At 45.7% G+C, this 16,185-nt stretch overlaps 1 protein-coding gene across 1 annotated transcript in view; it reads right to left on the minus strand.

Moving 5' to 3' along the window:
- rnf216 (ring finger protein 216) overlaps positions 1-14,394 on the minus strand; it is a 53,630-nt gene extending 39,236 nt beyond the window's left edge. Inside the window, exons 1-6 of the mRNA XM_083779176.1 lie at positions 14,311-14,394; positions 13,545-13,612; positions 10,296-10,420; positions 7,817-9,073; positions 2,929-2,999; positions 1,193-1,292 (exon numbers count right to left, since the gene is read on the minus strand). Of these exons, the coding sequence (XP_083635302.1) occupies positions 1,193-1,292; positions 2,929-2,999; positions 7,817-9,073; positions 10,296-10,420; positions 13,545-13,608 (1,617 nt within the window). The 5' untranslated portion in view covers positions 13,609-13,612; positions 14,311-14,394. The remainder of the gene's footprint in view (positions 1-1,192; positions 1,293-2,928; positions 3,000-7,816; positions 9,074-10,295; positions 10,421-13,544; positions 13,613-14,310) is intronic.
- Between the last annotated feature and the right edge of the window lie 1,791 nt (positions 14,395-16,185).

Consider the following 16,185-nt stretch of genomic DNA (forward strand, 5'->3'; position numbering starts at 1 on the left):
AAATTTAGCTTCGGCTAACTCTGGCCCATTTACATTGATGTGAAAACTGACATTGACATTGTTGATTAATGAGCTTTGTCCCTGTCAAATAAAAAAATAAAAGGATTATATTATAAATATCCAAAAGGCATAGAAATATTGATAAAAACTAAAACTAAGGGTATTTTGTCTATAATTTCAGTTAGTTTTAAGGACACACAATACAGTTTCAGTTTAGTTATCGTTTTTTAATTTATTTGTTTTCATTAGTTTCAGTTAACTAAAATGTTTTTTAATTCTAGTTTTCGTTTTTTAGTTAGTTTTAGTTAACCATTATAACCTTGGCATGAAGCAGTGTTGTTTTCGTCGACTAAAACCAAGACGAAAAATGTTCGTCGACTACCTTTTTCCACTGACGGAAACTGAGCTACGATGACTAAAGCCAAGACTAAATATATTGACAATATTGTCAACAAATAAAAACCTAGACAAAAATGTTAGGAAGGGACTAGTCTAGTGGAGATCCAGTACAAGTCATTTTACACAAGCATGCTGAAAATAGCCGATCTACAAGCTCACAACGCGTTTCAGCATCACGACACGCACAAAATACATTTCATTCGACTAAATCACCTGTAGATTTAGTCGACTAAGATCTTATGGTATTTAGTCGACGAAAACTAGACCAACACTAAAACATTCCAGGTGACAAAAATGAAAACTATTCAAGAGACTATGCCTAAAGCAGCAGCTGTTAACCCATTCAGGCATGACGTCGACATTTTAAATAAATGTTTTCTAAATCATGACAATTTTCCTGAAAGATTTGAGGCACATTTGAACGATTTTTCAAAAATAGCAGACCTACAAGCTCATAGCGCGCCACTCGGTGGCGCGCTATGAGCTTGTAGATCCATTTAACCCATTCTGACCGGGCACCCATTTTGGTGTCGGCATCATGTCATGCTTTAGCTATTTAAAAATAGCAGATCTACAAGCTCATATCGCGCCACCGAGTGGCGCGATACGAGCTTGTAGGTCTGCTATTTTTGAAAAATCGAAGAGCGACTGACATTTTTAGAATCTGATCTCAGGTCAGAATGGGTTCATCAGACCAGTGTGTGTCCGAAGGAAACCTCATATGAATCTGATCTCAGGTCAGAATGGGTTAACTGCGTAAACCGTTACAGCACGCACGCACACGCCCCCCTACCGGTGCCCGTGGTTCTCCAGACTCCAGCAGGATGCTGGTGGGAACGGGTACTGCAGCCTCTCTCCTGGGATAGGTGTTCTCCAACAGTGCGTTGCACACGCTATAGAAACACAAACAGAGAGACCATTTACACTTTAGAGCATTCAGCAGACGCTCAACCCAGAGCCATTTACAGTTAACCCATTCTGACCTGAGATCAGATTCATACGAGGTTTCCCGCCGGACACACACTGGTCCTGATGAACCCATTCTGACCTGAGATCAGATTCTAAAAATGTCAGTCGTTCTTCGATTAAAAAAAATAAATAGCAGACCTACAAGCTCGTATCGCGCCACTCGGTGGCGCGATATGAGCTTGTAGATCTGCTATTTTTCAATAGCTAAAGCATAACATGATGCTGACACCAAAATGGGTGCCCGGTCAGAATGGGTTAAGCAAGAACACCACATGGTGATACATCAAATGCATGAAATAATCGTCATCAAGAATCATAAGACAATTCAAAGAATCAGACCCGTCTGGACATGCATGGACAAGCAAACATTTACATGAACCATATCTTAAATGCCCATTACAATTAAAGGGGAGTTGCGCACAAGCCGTTTTCTTACAGTATGTAGACATCTATCTCCTCAAAAAAACAAAAAAGAAAAGATGCCAAGCGGTCCATAACATTTTTTTTAAATATATATATATATATATATATATATATCTCACCATTACATCACCTAATCAACATAAGTTAGACTTTAATACAGCAGCCCTCACTTTACACAGGTTTTGGTCAATATATACATATTATCCCCTTTAACAATTCACAGTACAGTCCTACTAATTCCTTGGTAAGCTGTGCATTTAGTCTTTTATGCAGTACAAAGTAAAATCCTCAGTGTTCATTTATCCTTTTTCTTTGCGGCTTTCGCTTTTATTTAATATCTTTTATAGGAGGGACAGACAGTAGGCTGACAGGAAATGGAGAGAGAGAGAGAGAGATGGGGGAGTGGCATGCAGTAAAGGCCGTTGGGATCGGGATTCGAACCCGCGGCACACTGCCAGACTTGGGACTACCGGCCAAGGTGCCTGGACCACTGAGCCACGGCCCAGGCCAAGGTGCCTGGACCACTGAGCCACGGCCCAGGCCAAGGTGCCTGGACCACTGAGCCACGGCCCAGGCCAAGGTGCCTGGACCACTGAGCCACGGCCCAGGCCAAGGTGCCTGGACCGCTGAGCCACGGCCCAGGCCAAGGTGCCTGGACCACTGAGCCACGGCCCAGGCCAAGGTGCCTGGACCGCTGAGCCACGGCCCAGGCCAAGGTGCCTGGACCACTGAGCCACGGCCCAGGCCAAGGTGCCTGGACCGCTGAGCCACAGCCCAGGCCAAGGTGCCTGGACCGCTGAGCCACGGCCCAGGCCAAGGTGCCTGGACCGCTGAGCCACGGCCCAGGCCAAGGTGCCTGGACCACTGAGCCACGGCCCAGGCCAAGGTGCCTGGACCGCTGAGCCACGGCCCAGGCCAAGGTGCCTGGACCGCTGAGCCACGGCCCAGGGCTGTAATTGTGATTTCTGAGTGCAGTCAAATAAATGTAACCTCTTACACGAGGTTACAATTATAAAGAGTTAATAATAAACTAACACTGAGGATTCTGTGTCGACATGGACCAATAGCCCTGCATTGTCTAATCACACAGTCTTTAATTAATTAAAGTCATTTAGAAGGAAAGTAGATGCTTCTTACATGTTGATGTCATTGTTTTGTTGGACAAGGTCCGCTACGTAGGTCTCCTGGGCGTCGGGGAAGAGATCCAACTGGAGACGCATGCAGAGAGGAGATGGATGGGGGACAGACAGAGGAGATGGATGGGGGACAGACAGAGGAGATGGATGGGGGACAGACAGAGGAGATGGATGGGGGACAGACAGAGGAGATGGATGGGGGACAGACAGAGGAGATGGATGGGAGACAGACAGAGGAGATGGATGGGAGACAGACAGAGGAGATGGATGGGAGACAGACAGAGGAGATGGATGGGAGACAGACAGAGGAGATGGATGGGGGACAGACAGAGGAGATGGATGGGAGACAGACAGAGGAGATGGATGGGAGACAGACAGAGGAGATGGATGGGAGACAGACAGAGGAGATGGATGGGGGACAGACAGAGGAGATGGATGGGGGACAGACAGAGGAGATGGATGGGGGACAGACAGAGGAGATGGATGGGGGACAGACAGAGGAGATGGATGGGGGACAGACAGAGGAGATGGATGGGGGACAGACAGAGGAGATGGATGGGGGACAGACAGAGATGGATGGGGGACAGACAGAGGAGATGGATGGGGGACAGACAGAGGAGATGGATGGGGGACAGACAGAGGAGATGGATGGGGGACAGACAGAGGAGATGGATGGGAGACAGACAGAGGAGATGGATGGGGGACAGACAGAGGAGATGGATGGGGGACAGACAGAGGAGATGGATGGGGGACAGACAGAGGAGATGGATGGGGGACAGACAGAGGAGATGGATGGGGGACAGACAGAGGAGATGGATGGGGGACAGACAGAGGAGATGGATGGGGGACAGACAGAGGAGATGGATGGGGGACAGACAGAGGAGATGGATGGGGGACAGACAGAGGAGATGGATGGGAGACAGACAGAGGAGATGGATGGGGGACAGACAGAGGAGATGGATGGGGACAGACAGAGGAGATGGATGGGGGACAGACAGAGGAGATGGATGGGGGACAGACAGAGGAGATGGATGGGGACAGACAGAGGAGATGGATGGGGGACAGACAGAGGAGATGGATGGGGGACAGACAGAGGAGATGGATGGGGGACAGACAGAGGAGATGGACGGGGGACAGACAGAGGAGATGGATGGGAGACAGACAGAGGAGATGGATGGGGGACAGACAGAGGAGATGGATGGGAGACAGACAGAGGAGATGGATGGGGGACAGACAGAGGAGATGGATGGGGGACAGACAGAGGAGATGGATGGGGGACAGACAGAGGAGATGGATGCGGGACAGACAGAGGAGATGGATGGGAGACAGACAGAGGAGATGGATGGGAGACAGACAGAGGAGATGGATGGTGGACAGACAGAGGAGATGGATGGGGGACAGACAGAGGAGATGGATGGGGGACAGACAGAGGAGATGGATGGGGGACAGACAGAGGAGATGGATGGGAGACAGACAGAGGAGATGGATGGGGGACAGACAGAGGAGATGGTAAGGTAAGGTACATTTTATTTATAAAGCGCCTTTCAAAACAAATGTCACAAGGTGGCAGGTGCTGTACAATAAATACAATTAAATAAACAAGAGCAACACATAGATCAAGAATAAAACGAAAACACAATGACAGTAATAATACAAAAATATATATATATATAAACATGCAGTACCATATAGACAATATTACAGACAAAAGTGCTTTTGAAAGAAATGGGTTTTTAGCAGCTTTCTGCCCTCCTTGGGGAAAGGGGTAATTCATTCAGGGACGGGGGTACAACTGCAAAAGCTCTATCGCCTTTTGTTCTTAGTCTGGTATTAGGAACTTTGAGCAGGTCTTTCTTTACCTGAAGACCTCAGTGTTCTCACATTTGAGATGGGGAATAATAGTTCAGTTATGTACATGGGAGACAGCCCATGGAGAGCTTTAAAAGTGATTTTAATACAAATTTAAAGACAATTCTGCAGTCCATTGGAAGCCAATGTAAAGCGGCAAGCACAAGGGGTACGTACGAGACCTTCTAAAAGTGTTAGTTAAACGTCTGGCAGCTGTTATATTGTGCACCAACTGGAGGCGGTGTATTGAAGAGCGACTGAGGGCTAGTGAATAATGAGTTACAATAATCCAGCCGGGAAGAAATAAAAGCATGAATGAGTCGTTTCAGATCTCGAGGGGTTAAAAGCGACTTGATTTTGGAAATGTTTTTTTAGCTGAAAGAAACAGGTTTGAACCACTTTTTTTAATGTGTGGCTCGAAATTAATTTGCTGGTCAAATAACACTCCTAGGTTTTTTTGACACTTTTGTGAAGTGTGCCGATGAAGGACCCAGGGACTGCTTTATCCCATTCTGACCGGGCACCCATTTTGGTGTTGGCATCATGTTATGCTTTAGCTATTGAAAAATAGCAGACCTACAAGCCATTTACAGTTAAGCAAGAACACCACATGGTGATACATCAAATGCATGAAATAATCGTCATCAAGAATCATAAGACAATTCAAAGAATCAGACCCGTCTGGACATGCATGGACAAGCAAACATTTACATGAACCATATCTTAAATGCCCATTACAATTAAAGGGGAGTTGCGCACAAGCCGTTTTCTTACAGTATGTAGACATCTATCTCCTCAAAAAAACAAAAAAGAAAAGATGCCAAGCGGTCCATAACATTTTTTTTAAATATATATATATATATATATCTCACCATTACATCACCTAATCAACATAAGTTAGACTTTAATACAGCAGCCCTCACTTTACACAGGTTTTGGTCAATATATACATATTATCCCCTTTAACAATTCACAGTACAGTCCTACTAATTCCTTGGTAAGCTGTGCATTTAGTCTTTTATGCAGTACAAAGTAAAATCCTCAGTGTTCATTTATCCTTTTTCTTTGCGGCTTTCGCTTTTATTTAATATCTTTTATAGGAGGGACAGACAGTAGGCTGACAGGAAATGGAGAGAGAGAGAGAGAGATGGGGGAGTGGCATGCAGTAAAGGCCGTTGGGATCGGGATTCGAACCCGCGGCACACTGCCAGACTTGGGACTACCGGCCAAGGTGCCTGGACCACTGAGCCACGGCCCAGGCCAAGGTGCCTGGACCACTGAGGCCAGACAGAGGAGATGGATGGGAGACAGACAGAGGAGATGGATGGGGGACAGACAGAGGAGATGGATGGGGGACAGACAGAGGAGATGGATGGGGGACAGACAGAGGAGATGGATGGGGGACAGACAGAGGAGATGGATGGGAGACAGACAGAGGAGATGGATGGGAGACAGACAGAGGAGATGGATGGTGGACAGACAGAGGAGATGGATGGGGGACAGACAGAGGAGATGGATGGGGGACAGACAGAGGAGATGGATGGGGGACAGACAGAGGAGATGGATGGGGGACAGACAGAGGAGATGGATGGGGGACAGACAGAGGAGATGGATGGGGGACAGACAGAGGAGATGGATGGGGGACAGACAGAGGAGATGGATGGGAGACAGACAGAGGAGATGGATGGGAGACAGACAGAGGAGATGGATGGGGGACAGACAGAGGAGATGGTAAGGTAAGGTACATTTTATTTATAAAGCGCCTTTCAAAACAAATGTCACAAGGTGGCAGGTGCTGTACAATAAATACAATTAAATAAACAAGAGCAACACATAGATCAAGAATAAAACGAAAACACAATGACAGTAATAATACAAAAATATATATATATATAAACATGCAGTACCATATAGACAATATTACAGACAAAAGTGCTTTTGAAAGAAATGGGTTTTTAGCAGCTTTCTGCCCTCCTTGGGGAAAGGGGTAATTCATTCAGGGACGGGGGTACAACTGCAAAAGCTCTATCGCCTTTTGTTCTTAGTCTGGTATTAGGAACTTTGAGCAGGTCTTTCTTTACCTGAAGACCTCAGTGTTCTCACATTTGAGATGGGGAATAATAGTTCAGTTATGTACATGGGAGACAGCCCATGGAGAGCTTTAAAAGTGATTTTAATACAAATTTAAAGACAATTCTGCAGTCCATTGGAAGCCAATGTAAAGCGGCAAGCACAAGGGGTACGTACGAGACCTTCTAAAAGTGTTAGTTAAACGTCTGGCAGCTGTTATATTGTGCACCAACTGGAGGCGGTGTATTGAAGAGCGACTGAGGGCTAGTGAATAATGAGTTACAATAATCCAGCCGGGAAGAAATAAAAGCATGAATGAGTCGTTTCAGATCTCGAGGGGTTAAAAGCGACTTGATTTTGGAAATGTTTTTTTAGCTGAAAGAAACAGGTTTGAACCACTTTTTTTAATGTGTGGCTCGAAATTAATTTGCTGGTCAAATAACACTCCTAGGTTTTTTTGACACTTTTGTGAAGTGTGCCGATGAAGGACCCAGGGACTGCTTTATATTCATTGCATATAGTATCTGGGCCTATGATAAAGACTTCAGTTTATAGTATCAGGGCCTATGATAAGGACTTCAGTTTATAGTATCAGGGCCTATGATAAAGACTTCAGTTTATAGTATCTGGGCCTATGATAAGGACTTCAGTTTATAGTATCTGGGCCTATGATAAAGACTTCAGTTTATAGTATCAGGGCCTATGATAAGGACTTCAGTTTATAGTATCAGGGCCTATGATAAAGACTTCAGTTTATAGTATCAGGGCCTATGATAAGGACTTCAGTTTATAGTATCAGGGCCTATGATAAGGACTTCAGTTTTGTCCGGGTTTAATTGGAGAAAGCTTTCTGCCATCCAGTCTTTAATGGAAGACAGACACTTTGCTATGATCAGAGGGTTAAATACAATCGGATGCAATACATTAACTGCAGATCCCTACAAAATAAATAAATTAAAAAAGTTACTCACCACGTCCCGTATCAAGGCTCTAATGTGAGGTGGATAATCCGGCCTGTTTCCCTCTCGAGGCACCGAGGGACCAGGCCGGACATCGTCTGCTGGGGGGGGCGGAGGAGGAGGAGGAGGAGGGGGGAACCCAAACGCTGCGGGGGGCGGGGCTGGGTTTGGGGCCCCCTCTGGGTTGGGGGCCGGGGGTGCAGGGACGGGGGCGGGGGCCGGGGGAGCAGGGACGGGCGGTGCCGGGGCCAGGATGAGACTGGCCTGTCTCAGAATGGGCCGGATCGGGGGGTGGTGGTGTATTGCTGCGGGGGGCTGCGCCGCAGCAGGGGGTGCATTGGGGGGATTATTAGGCACCCTGGCGTTGGGGTTCGGGGGGGCTGGGGGGGGAACCTGATTAGGCTCAGCCACAGGCTGAGGGTTGGGGTTGACGCCCCCCTGGCTGCCCACGGTGATGCGGTGACCCGCCTCCGGCTGTCCCAGGCGCTCTGGAGCGGCGGCGATCAGCACGGCGGGCGGGGGCGGGACCACCGCCGTCTCTCTGGCCGCCTCGGCTCTGTTGAGTCCGAACGGGACCAACAGGTGGCCCAGGGCGGGGTTGGGTGGCATGTGTTGGCGATTGGCGCCGGTTTTTGGCCGCACGACTCGAGGTCCGTCCAGTATCGTCACCGGTGGACGATGTTGTGCGCTGAAATACACACTCAAGTGGGTCTGTTTGGATGTGCTGGGCGTCGGGTCTGTCCGTGTGTGTGTACTGGTACTGATGGTTACTTGCGTCGACGTCGACCCAAGAACGGCGATTGCCGGTAAAAATAAAACCTGAATGTTGGAGGAGGTACTCGCTTGGGACTGCTGCGTGTGTGTGTGTGCTGCTGTCGACGCCGCCGCCGACGTGCCCGGCTGTGGCTGCTGTGCCTTATTCCCGGAAGACGTGCCGGGCTGAGCCGGTTCTGGGTCCGGTTTTATTCTGGTTGTCGAGACGGCCGTGGCATCTCTGGAGGTAGAAAACGGGACAAAGGTGGAGGAGGTCGACGCCACAGCGTCGAGGCCCCTGGCCTCTCTGGAGGTCGACGCGACGGCATCGTGGCCCCTGGCGTCTCTGGAGGTCGACGCCGTGGCGTCGAGGCCCCTGGCCTCTCTGGAGGTCGACGCGACAGCATCGTGGCCCCTGGACAAAGTACTTTGAGCCGTGGCTCGGATTGTTGGCTTGGCTGGTGACCCACTCCACGTCGCTGCTGGCCGAATCACCTGTCGCCGTGGAGGCAGCGCCTTGACACAGAAATAAAACCAAACGTACAATTGTAACCCATTCTGACCTGAGATCAGATTCTAAAAAATGTCTTCTTACATCCTGAAAAAGCTTCTGTTTCTATGTCAGTCGTTCTTCGATTTTTCAAAAATAGCAGACCTACAAGCTCGTAGCGCGCCACTCGGTGGCACGCTACGAGCTTGTAGATCTGCTATTTTTCAATAGCTAAAGCATAACGTAATGCTAACACCAAAATGGGTTAAACAGGATATTTTGGGCCCACACCACCACCCACAGCGGCTGGTAGATAGCCGAATCATCTGCGATTTTTACAAAACACAAAGTCATTAAAATACTTTACATAAAATGCTGACACATTTGGAGCCAATAACAAATACACCAATGGAGTATTCTCTCCTCTAGGCATAGAACCTAAGATGCTTGAAGTCAAGTCAAGTTTCCATAGCCTGTACATTTTGTACAGGCACTTTTTAGACGGCACTAGAATTGCATTTGTATGTAGTAATTGCACTTTATAGTATAGTATGAATAGTATAGTATGAATAGTGTATAGTTTCATTGTATAGATATATTCCACTGTTATGTTCTTAGCTTACACATGTTTCATGATAACTATCCATTATTATTGCCATGCTTTTTGTTCTTGCTTATTGTAAATCTCTGGATTAACCCATTCTGGGCGTCTTATGTTATACTTTAGCTATTGAAAAATAGCAGATCTACAAGCACTCGGTGCCGCCCTACGAGCTTGTAGGTCTGCAATTTTTTGAAAAATCATGAAAATGTGACGCAAATTTCACGCAAATCATTTTTCGGAAAATTAATGATTTAAAAGACATTTGTAGAATCTGGAATCAGGTCTAAATGGGCTAAGAGCATCTGCTAAATGCCTAAATTGTAATAATGGCAATCATGTTTATTGAAACCTCAGAATGGTAATGATGGCATTTATTATCCCATTCTGGGCGGGAACCCCTTTTGGTGTTAGCATTATGTTATGCTTTAGCTATTGAAAAATAGCAGATCTACAAGCTCATAGCGCGCCACCGAGTGGCGCGCTACGAGCTTGTAGGTCTGCTATTTTTTGGGGGGAAAAAAACGAAGAACGACTGACATAAAAACATAGCTTTTTCAGAAAACTGTCATTTTTAAACAGACATTTTTAGAATCTGATCTCAGGTCAGAATGGGTTTAATTATGCAGGAGACGAAAGACCCTCACCTCCATGATGCTGACGTCATCGTCGTCGGGGACGAGAACAGGTCCGCGGGTCGGTCCGTGGGTCGGTCCCTCCTCATCAGAATCATCTGAAATGGTTATGAGCTCTCTCCTACGCGACCGACGGTCTAAAAGCAAAACGTGCACAAATCACCATTTATGTATCTATATATGAGAACACAACATTCTGCACAATGAGAGCATGTGATGGTTTTATATATGCATTTATTTAAAGACAAATATATGGGCATACCTAACAATCTATGGCAAAACAATGGGAACATAACATTTCCATCTTTGCCATTTTCAACCTAAAAATCCAAAAATCGCCAGGGACTCCCCCCATAAGATGGGGGTTGAGAAGATTCCCAACCCCGTTTAATTTCAAGGACCCCCAAGTTTGACAATCGACATGCATTTAGTCTACGGACCCCCATTTAAAGGATTTCCATCTCTGGGACCCCCGATTTATATAGTAAAAACCAATGTTAATTTTAACTCTGAGAGTGTACAAATGGAACCAAATGGACCCGTTAACCCATTCTGACCGGGCACCGATTTTGGTGTCGGCATCATGTCGTGCTTTAGCTATTTAAAAATAGCAGATCTACAAGCTCATATCGCGCCACCGAGTGGCCACCGAGTGGCGCGATACGAGCTTGAAGAACACTTTATGTAAACCATACTGCAGTAACCCTGGGAAAATAATTCAAATGTATAATTTGTTGAAAGTGATTTTTGCTATGTTTTTTATTTCTTATTTTATATTTTGAGTTAGTGTTTGTAAACTTGGAAGTATTGCTTGTAAGTAAGATTCAAGATTCAAGAGTTTTATTGTCACACAGATGTGCAAGTACAGCATTGTGAAAAACTTAGGTTGGGGTGCTCCACAATTCACAATAAAATATAAATAACAGTGCAACCCCATTTAAAAGGTTATTTAAAAAGGTTAAAAACAACTCAGATAAAACCCATGTAAAAGGTTTTAAAAGGTTTTTAAAGGAACACAGACAACACACAAGTCCTTAATACATAAATAAAGTGCATTGTTCATTTGTTTAGCAGTCTTACAGCCTGGGGAAGAAAACTGCTCTTGAGCCTGGTTGTGCAACTTGTGCTGGCTTTGATGCTTCGATACCGCTTTCCTGAGGGCAGCAATACGAAGAGTCTGTTATGGGGGTGTGTGGGGTCTTTAATGATTCTCCGCGACTTGCTGAGACAGCGCTGGTTGTACAGCTCCTCCAGACTGGGCAGCCGACATCCAGTGATACGCTCGGCCGAGCGCACCACCCTCCTGAGAGCCTTGTGGTCTCTGTCTGTGCAGCTCCCATACCAGCTGGTGAAGCTGCTTGTCAGCAGGCTCTCAATAGTCCCTCTGTAGAAGTTCCTGATGATTTTCTGACTCAGGCCGAACTTCTTGAGGGTCGCCGGAGTCCATATAGGCGCTGTTGCGCTTTTGCAACCACCACCTTTGTGTGTGTCTCCCATTTGAGTTGCTTGTGGATGTTCACCCCCAAGTATTTAAAGGTTTCCACCCTCTCCACCACAGCGCCGTTGATGGTGACGGGAAGTTGTGGTTCCCTCCCCCGCCTGTAGTCCACAATGACCTCTTTGGTCTTGGAGACGTTCATCAGGAGATGATTCTCTTTGCACCACTGCTCAAGGTTGTTCACTTCCTCTCTGTACGCTGCCTCGTCATCTCCGGTGATCAGCCCCACCACCACCGTATCATCGGCAAATTTCACAATGGTGTTTGAAGCATGTGTGGCCACACAGTCGTGGGTGTAGAGAGAGTACAGGAGTGGACTGAGAACACAGCCCTGTGGTGCTCCTGTACTGAGAGTCAGTGGGGAGGAGGTGCAGTCGCCGACTCTCACCACCTGGGGGCGGCCCGTCAGAAAGTCCAGGATCCAGTCGCACAGAGCTGTGTGCAGACCCAGATCCTGAAGCTTACTGACGAGCCTAGATGGTACTATCGTGTTGAACGCTGAGCTGTAATCCACAAAGAGCAGTCTCACGTAGGTGTTCCTCCCCTCCAGGTGGGAGAGGGCAGTATGAAGGACATGAGAGATCGCGTCCTCCGTGCTCCTGTTGGTGCGATAGGCAAACTGCAAGGGGTCCAAGGTGGGGGGGGAGCATAGGACATATTTGTGCTTTGACCAGTTGCTCAAAGCACTTGCTGGCTATAGGTGTGAGGGCTATGGGGCGCCAGTCATTGAGACTGGTCACTTTCTGCTGTTTGGGGATGGGAATGATGGTGCTGGACTTAAAGCAGGTGGGAACAGTTCTGAGGGAGAGAGACTTGTTAAATATCCCCGTAAACACCCCTGCCAGCTGGTGGGCACAGGCCTTCAGGACACGTCCCGGGATGCCGTCTGGACCGGCTGCCTTGCGTGGATTAATCCGACTGAAGGAGCGGCGGACGTCGGCCTCACTGATGGAAAAGGGGCAGTCAGAGGGGGGTTGCGGGGGGGTCTGTTCTCCCACAGGGGTGGGGGTGAGGGAGGGGGCAGTCGTGCTGACAGAGGGTTCAAACCTGGCATAGAATGAGTTAAGTTCATCTGGGAGAGTAGATGTTATTTGAGGGGTTTGGTTCGTTTTTCCCCTGTAGTCACTTATAGCCTGGAGTCCACACCATAGGTGCCTCGGGTTGTTGGTGTCGAGCTTGGACTCCATTTTCTTGCTATAATCCCTCTTTGCCAGTTTGATGGTTGCCCTGAGTGAATAGTTTGCCTTTTTGTACTCCTTTTTGTATTGCCTTTGTTAAATGTTTGTCTGTGTCGGACCCCAGGAAGACTAGCTTTTGTCAAGGCAAAAGCTAATGGGGATCCTTATAAACAATAAACAAGCTCTTGGTGAGTTAAGTGTGAGCTTGTAGCATTTGGGGGAAAGATTTAGTGTAGAGGCGTGAGGAGTACATAGAGTAGATCGCTGGGCTGGGGGGGGACACTGGTCAAAGTAGTATATATATATAGCCTTAACGTCCAAGTGGTTAAATAGTAAATAAGTTTGTGAACCCCTTTTGGTGTTAGCATTACGTTATGCTTTAGCCATTTAAAAATAGCAGATCTACAAGCTCATAGCGCGCCACCGAGTGGCGCGCTACGAGCTTGTAGGTCTGCTATTTTTGAAAAATCTAAGAACGACTGAAATAGAAACATGGCTTTTTCCAGAAAACAGACATTTTCAGAATCTGATCTCAGGTCAGAATGGGTTAATGTGATGGTTAATGAACGGGTGCAGTGGTCTTACCATGACTCCGGTGAACGTTGAAACTTTGAATGTGAATGACGTCATTGTCCCCGCCTTCTGCCATTGTTCTATTAGACACACACACACACACACACACACACACACACACACACACACACAGTATTTAGAAGACACTCTTAATGCAGGGATATTTACAGTAAGCAAGAACACCACATGGTAATACATCATATTGGCATCAAGAATCATAAGGAAGCTAAGAGAAAGTAAAATATATCTGTACAATGAAACTATGAGTAGACTACTATGTCTACATAAAATGCTAAAACACACACACTTGACACCAGGAAATGCAGTCCACTAGTTGCAAAAACAATCATCATCATTACTTACATTAACTTAAGATAGATTTTCAATGACAATTCAATTGTCAATTGAATTCAAATCTCAATTGAATTCGAATCAGAGTCATTATTTCACTGAGGAGCAAGTTAAGCAGCTCAAATCGACCTTATGCAAGACAAACAGGTTGATTATTTGTGCCTCCAGCTCTCCATTTAGCTTTACGTTTTGGTTTAGTGTAAAACCAGGAGAAACTACACTACGACAGTAGTCATCTGGTCATGTAGATCTTCTCCTCTCCCATTAGCTTTATTTCACTTCCCATTTAGCGGTGCGTCTCCAATAAGCTAAATTGGTGGTGCTATTTAGCGTGACAAGCGCTCTCAAACTTTGCACCTTTTTGCCTCGAGACTCACAACAAGCTAGCGTTAATTAATAGCTACACCATTCTTTGTGAAATGCTTACCTTGGAGGTTAAGGTTTTGACAACAACACGTACGCTCAGCTGACAGCATGCGAACAATCAACCTGTAAAAAACACAAACAGAAATGTATCTCTCAGACCAGGAAAAGAAACAACACAGTCGAAACGAAAGGAGAAGTCAAGGGAGAGATGTTAGCTTTAGCCGAGAAGCTAAAGCAAACAAGTACGACTGTCTGTGTGAATATCTGCCCTACAGTCGATCAGTTCGTCCCGTCATGGAGTCCCGTGTAGTTCTGGATATTCATGTTCCATCAAAAGTGTAATGTACCTCAAGACAGCCTCGCCCAAAACGGGTTGTTTCTCGGTTGATGTTCTTGACCAGCGGGAATAAAACTGAGCCAAAACAAGAGCCTACGTCACACGCACGACGTTGAAACGAGTTGCATTCTGGGAGTTGTAGTTAGATTGACTTGACTACTTTATTTAATAATAGTTTGTGTTATTGGCCTCCCTCTACACTAGTCTATTGTTTATAATTTCATTGTTTATAAGGATCCCCATTAGCTTTTGCCTTGACAAAAGCTAGTCTTCCTGGGGTCCGACACAGACAAACATTTAACATTTAACAAAGGCAATACTAATACTAGAATTGTTTACGAACACTAACTCAAAATAAAACATGGTAAAATAAAAAGTCTACACAGGTGATTGATTGAAATCTTTATTAACAGTTTGTAGAATTTACAGTACATTTTAAGCACAAACTCAATACAAAGACTGTCAACTGTGAGTGGACGACCCAATTAAGCATTACACTTGTTTACAACAGGGTCCACATTGTTCAATTCATCAAAACATTTAAAGACATACAAACATTTAGAGACATACAAAGACATTTCTCTGTAGGTAAAGAACAGAACAGGAATTCATCATATGGGAAGCAAAAAAGGGAAAAGATACAATATACAGTGAGGGAAAATGGGGGGGGGTGGGGGGGATTCAGATTTTACAGAGGCCAGTTTCGAAATGCAGCCATCCGTAGGTGCCCTTTGAGAGCGGTTTTGAAGGAGTCAAGGGATTCACATGTCTTAATGACTGTTGGTAGGGCGTTCCACATTTTGGTGGCATAGGAGCGAAAAGAAACAGCTCCAACAGCTTAACCATTCAAAAGTTCAAAAAGACAAAAAAACTAGGCGATTTGCACAAATTGGTAAAACTGTAACAGAAATACAAAATACAATAAATGATATGGCATTTACATAAACGCCTTGACACAAAATCACATCATAGAATAAATTTACAGACTGACTTCTGACTTCAGACTGACTTCTGACTTCAGACTGACTTCTGACTCTCTGAGGGAAGGGAAAGGCAGAAAGAGATCTCTGGCACAGCACCAAACATATAACTCACTGAGAATGCACACTGAATCACACTAAGCTGAATCCAACTACTAATTAGGCTGCTAATACAATGAGTGAGTGACAATATGTAATAATCGTATATAATAATCGTATGTTTTCTCATGCCAATAAAGCCCTTTGAATTGAATTGAGTGAGTTGCAAAATCAAAACACGCCAGCAGGTGGCAGACTTTGCACTTGAACACAAAGGTTATCACAACTATGGTTTGCACGGACACGAACAGATACACAGGGAAGGGGGTCCGTGTATTTTACGGCCATTTGAATTCTAATTTCGTATTTGACAAACCGTATTCAGAATACGGTGTGGTGTTCTGAAACCTGTTTGTCAAATATATAAATGGTAAATTAAAACATAGAATACGGTTCGTTTTCTGAATACTGTTTAGAAATTGCTCATTAAAAACTTATAAATAGGTATTTAAAACGGAAATATAACCCGATTCTAGATTTTCGTTGGTGTCGTTCGAAACAGAATTAATAATTCAAAACA

Source organism: Protomyctophum parallelum, assembly GCF_964188405.1.
Source record: "Protomyctophum parallelum genome assembly, chromosome: 13".
Taxonomy (NCBI): Eukaryota; Metazoa; Chordata; class Actinopteri; order Myctophiformes; family Myctophidae; genus Protomyctophum; species Protomyctophum parallelum.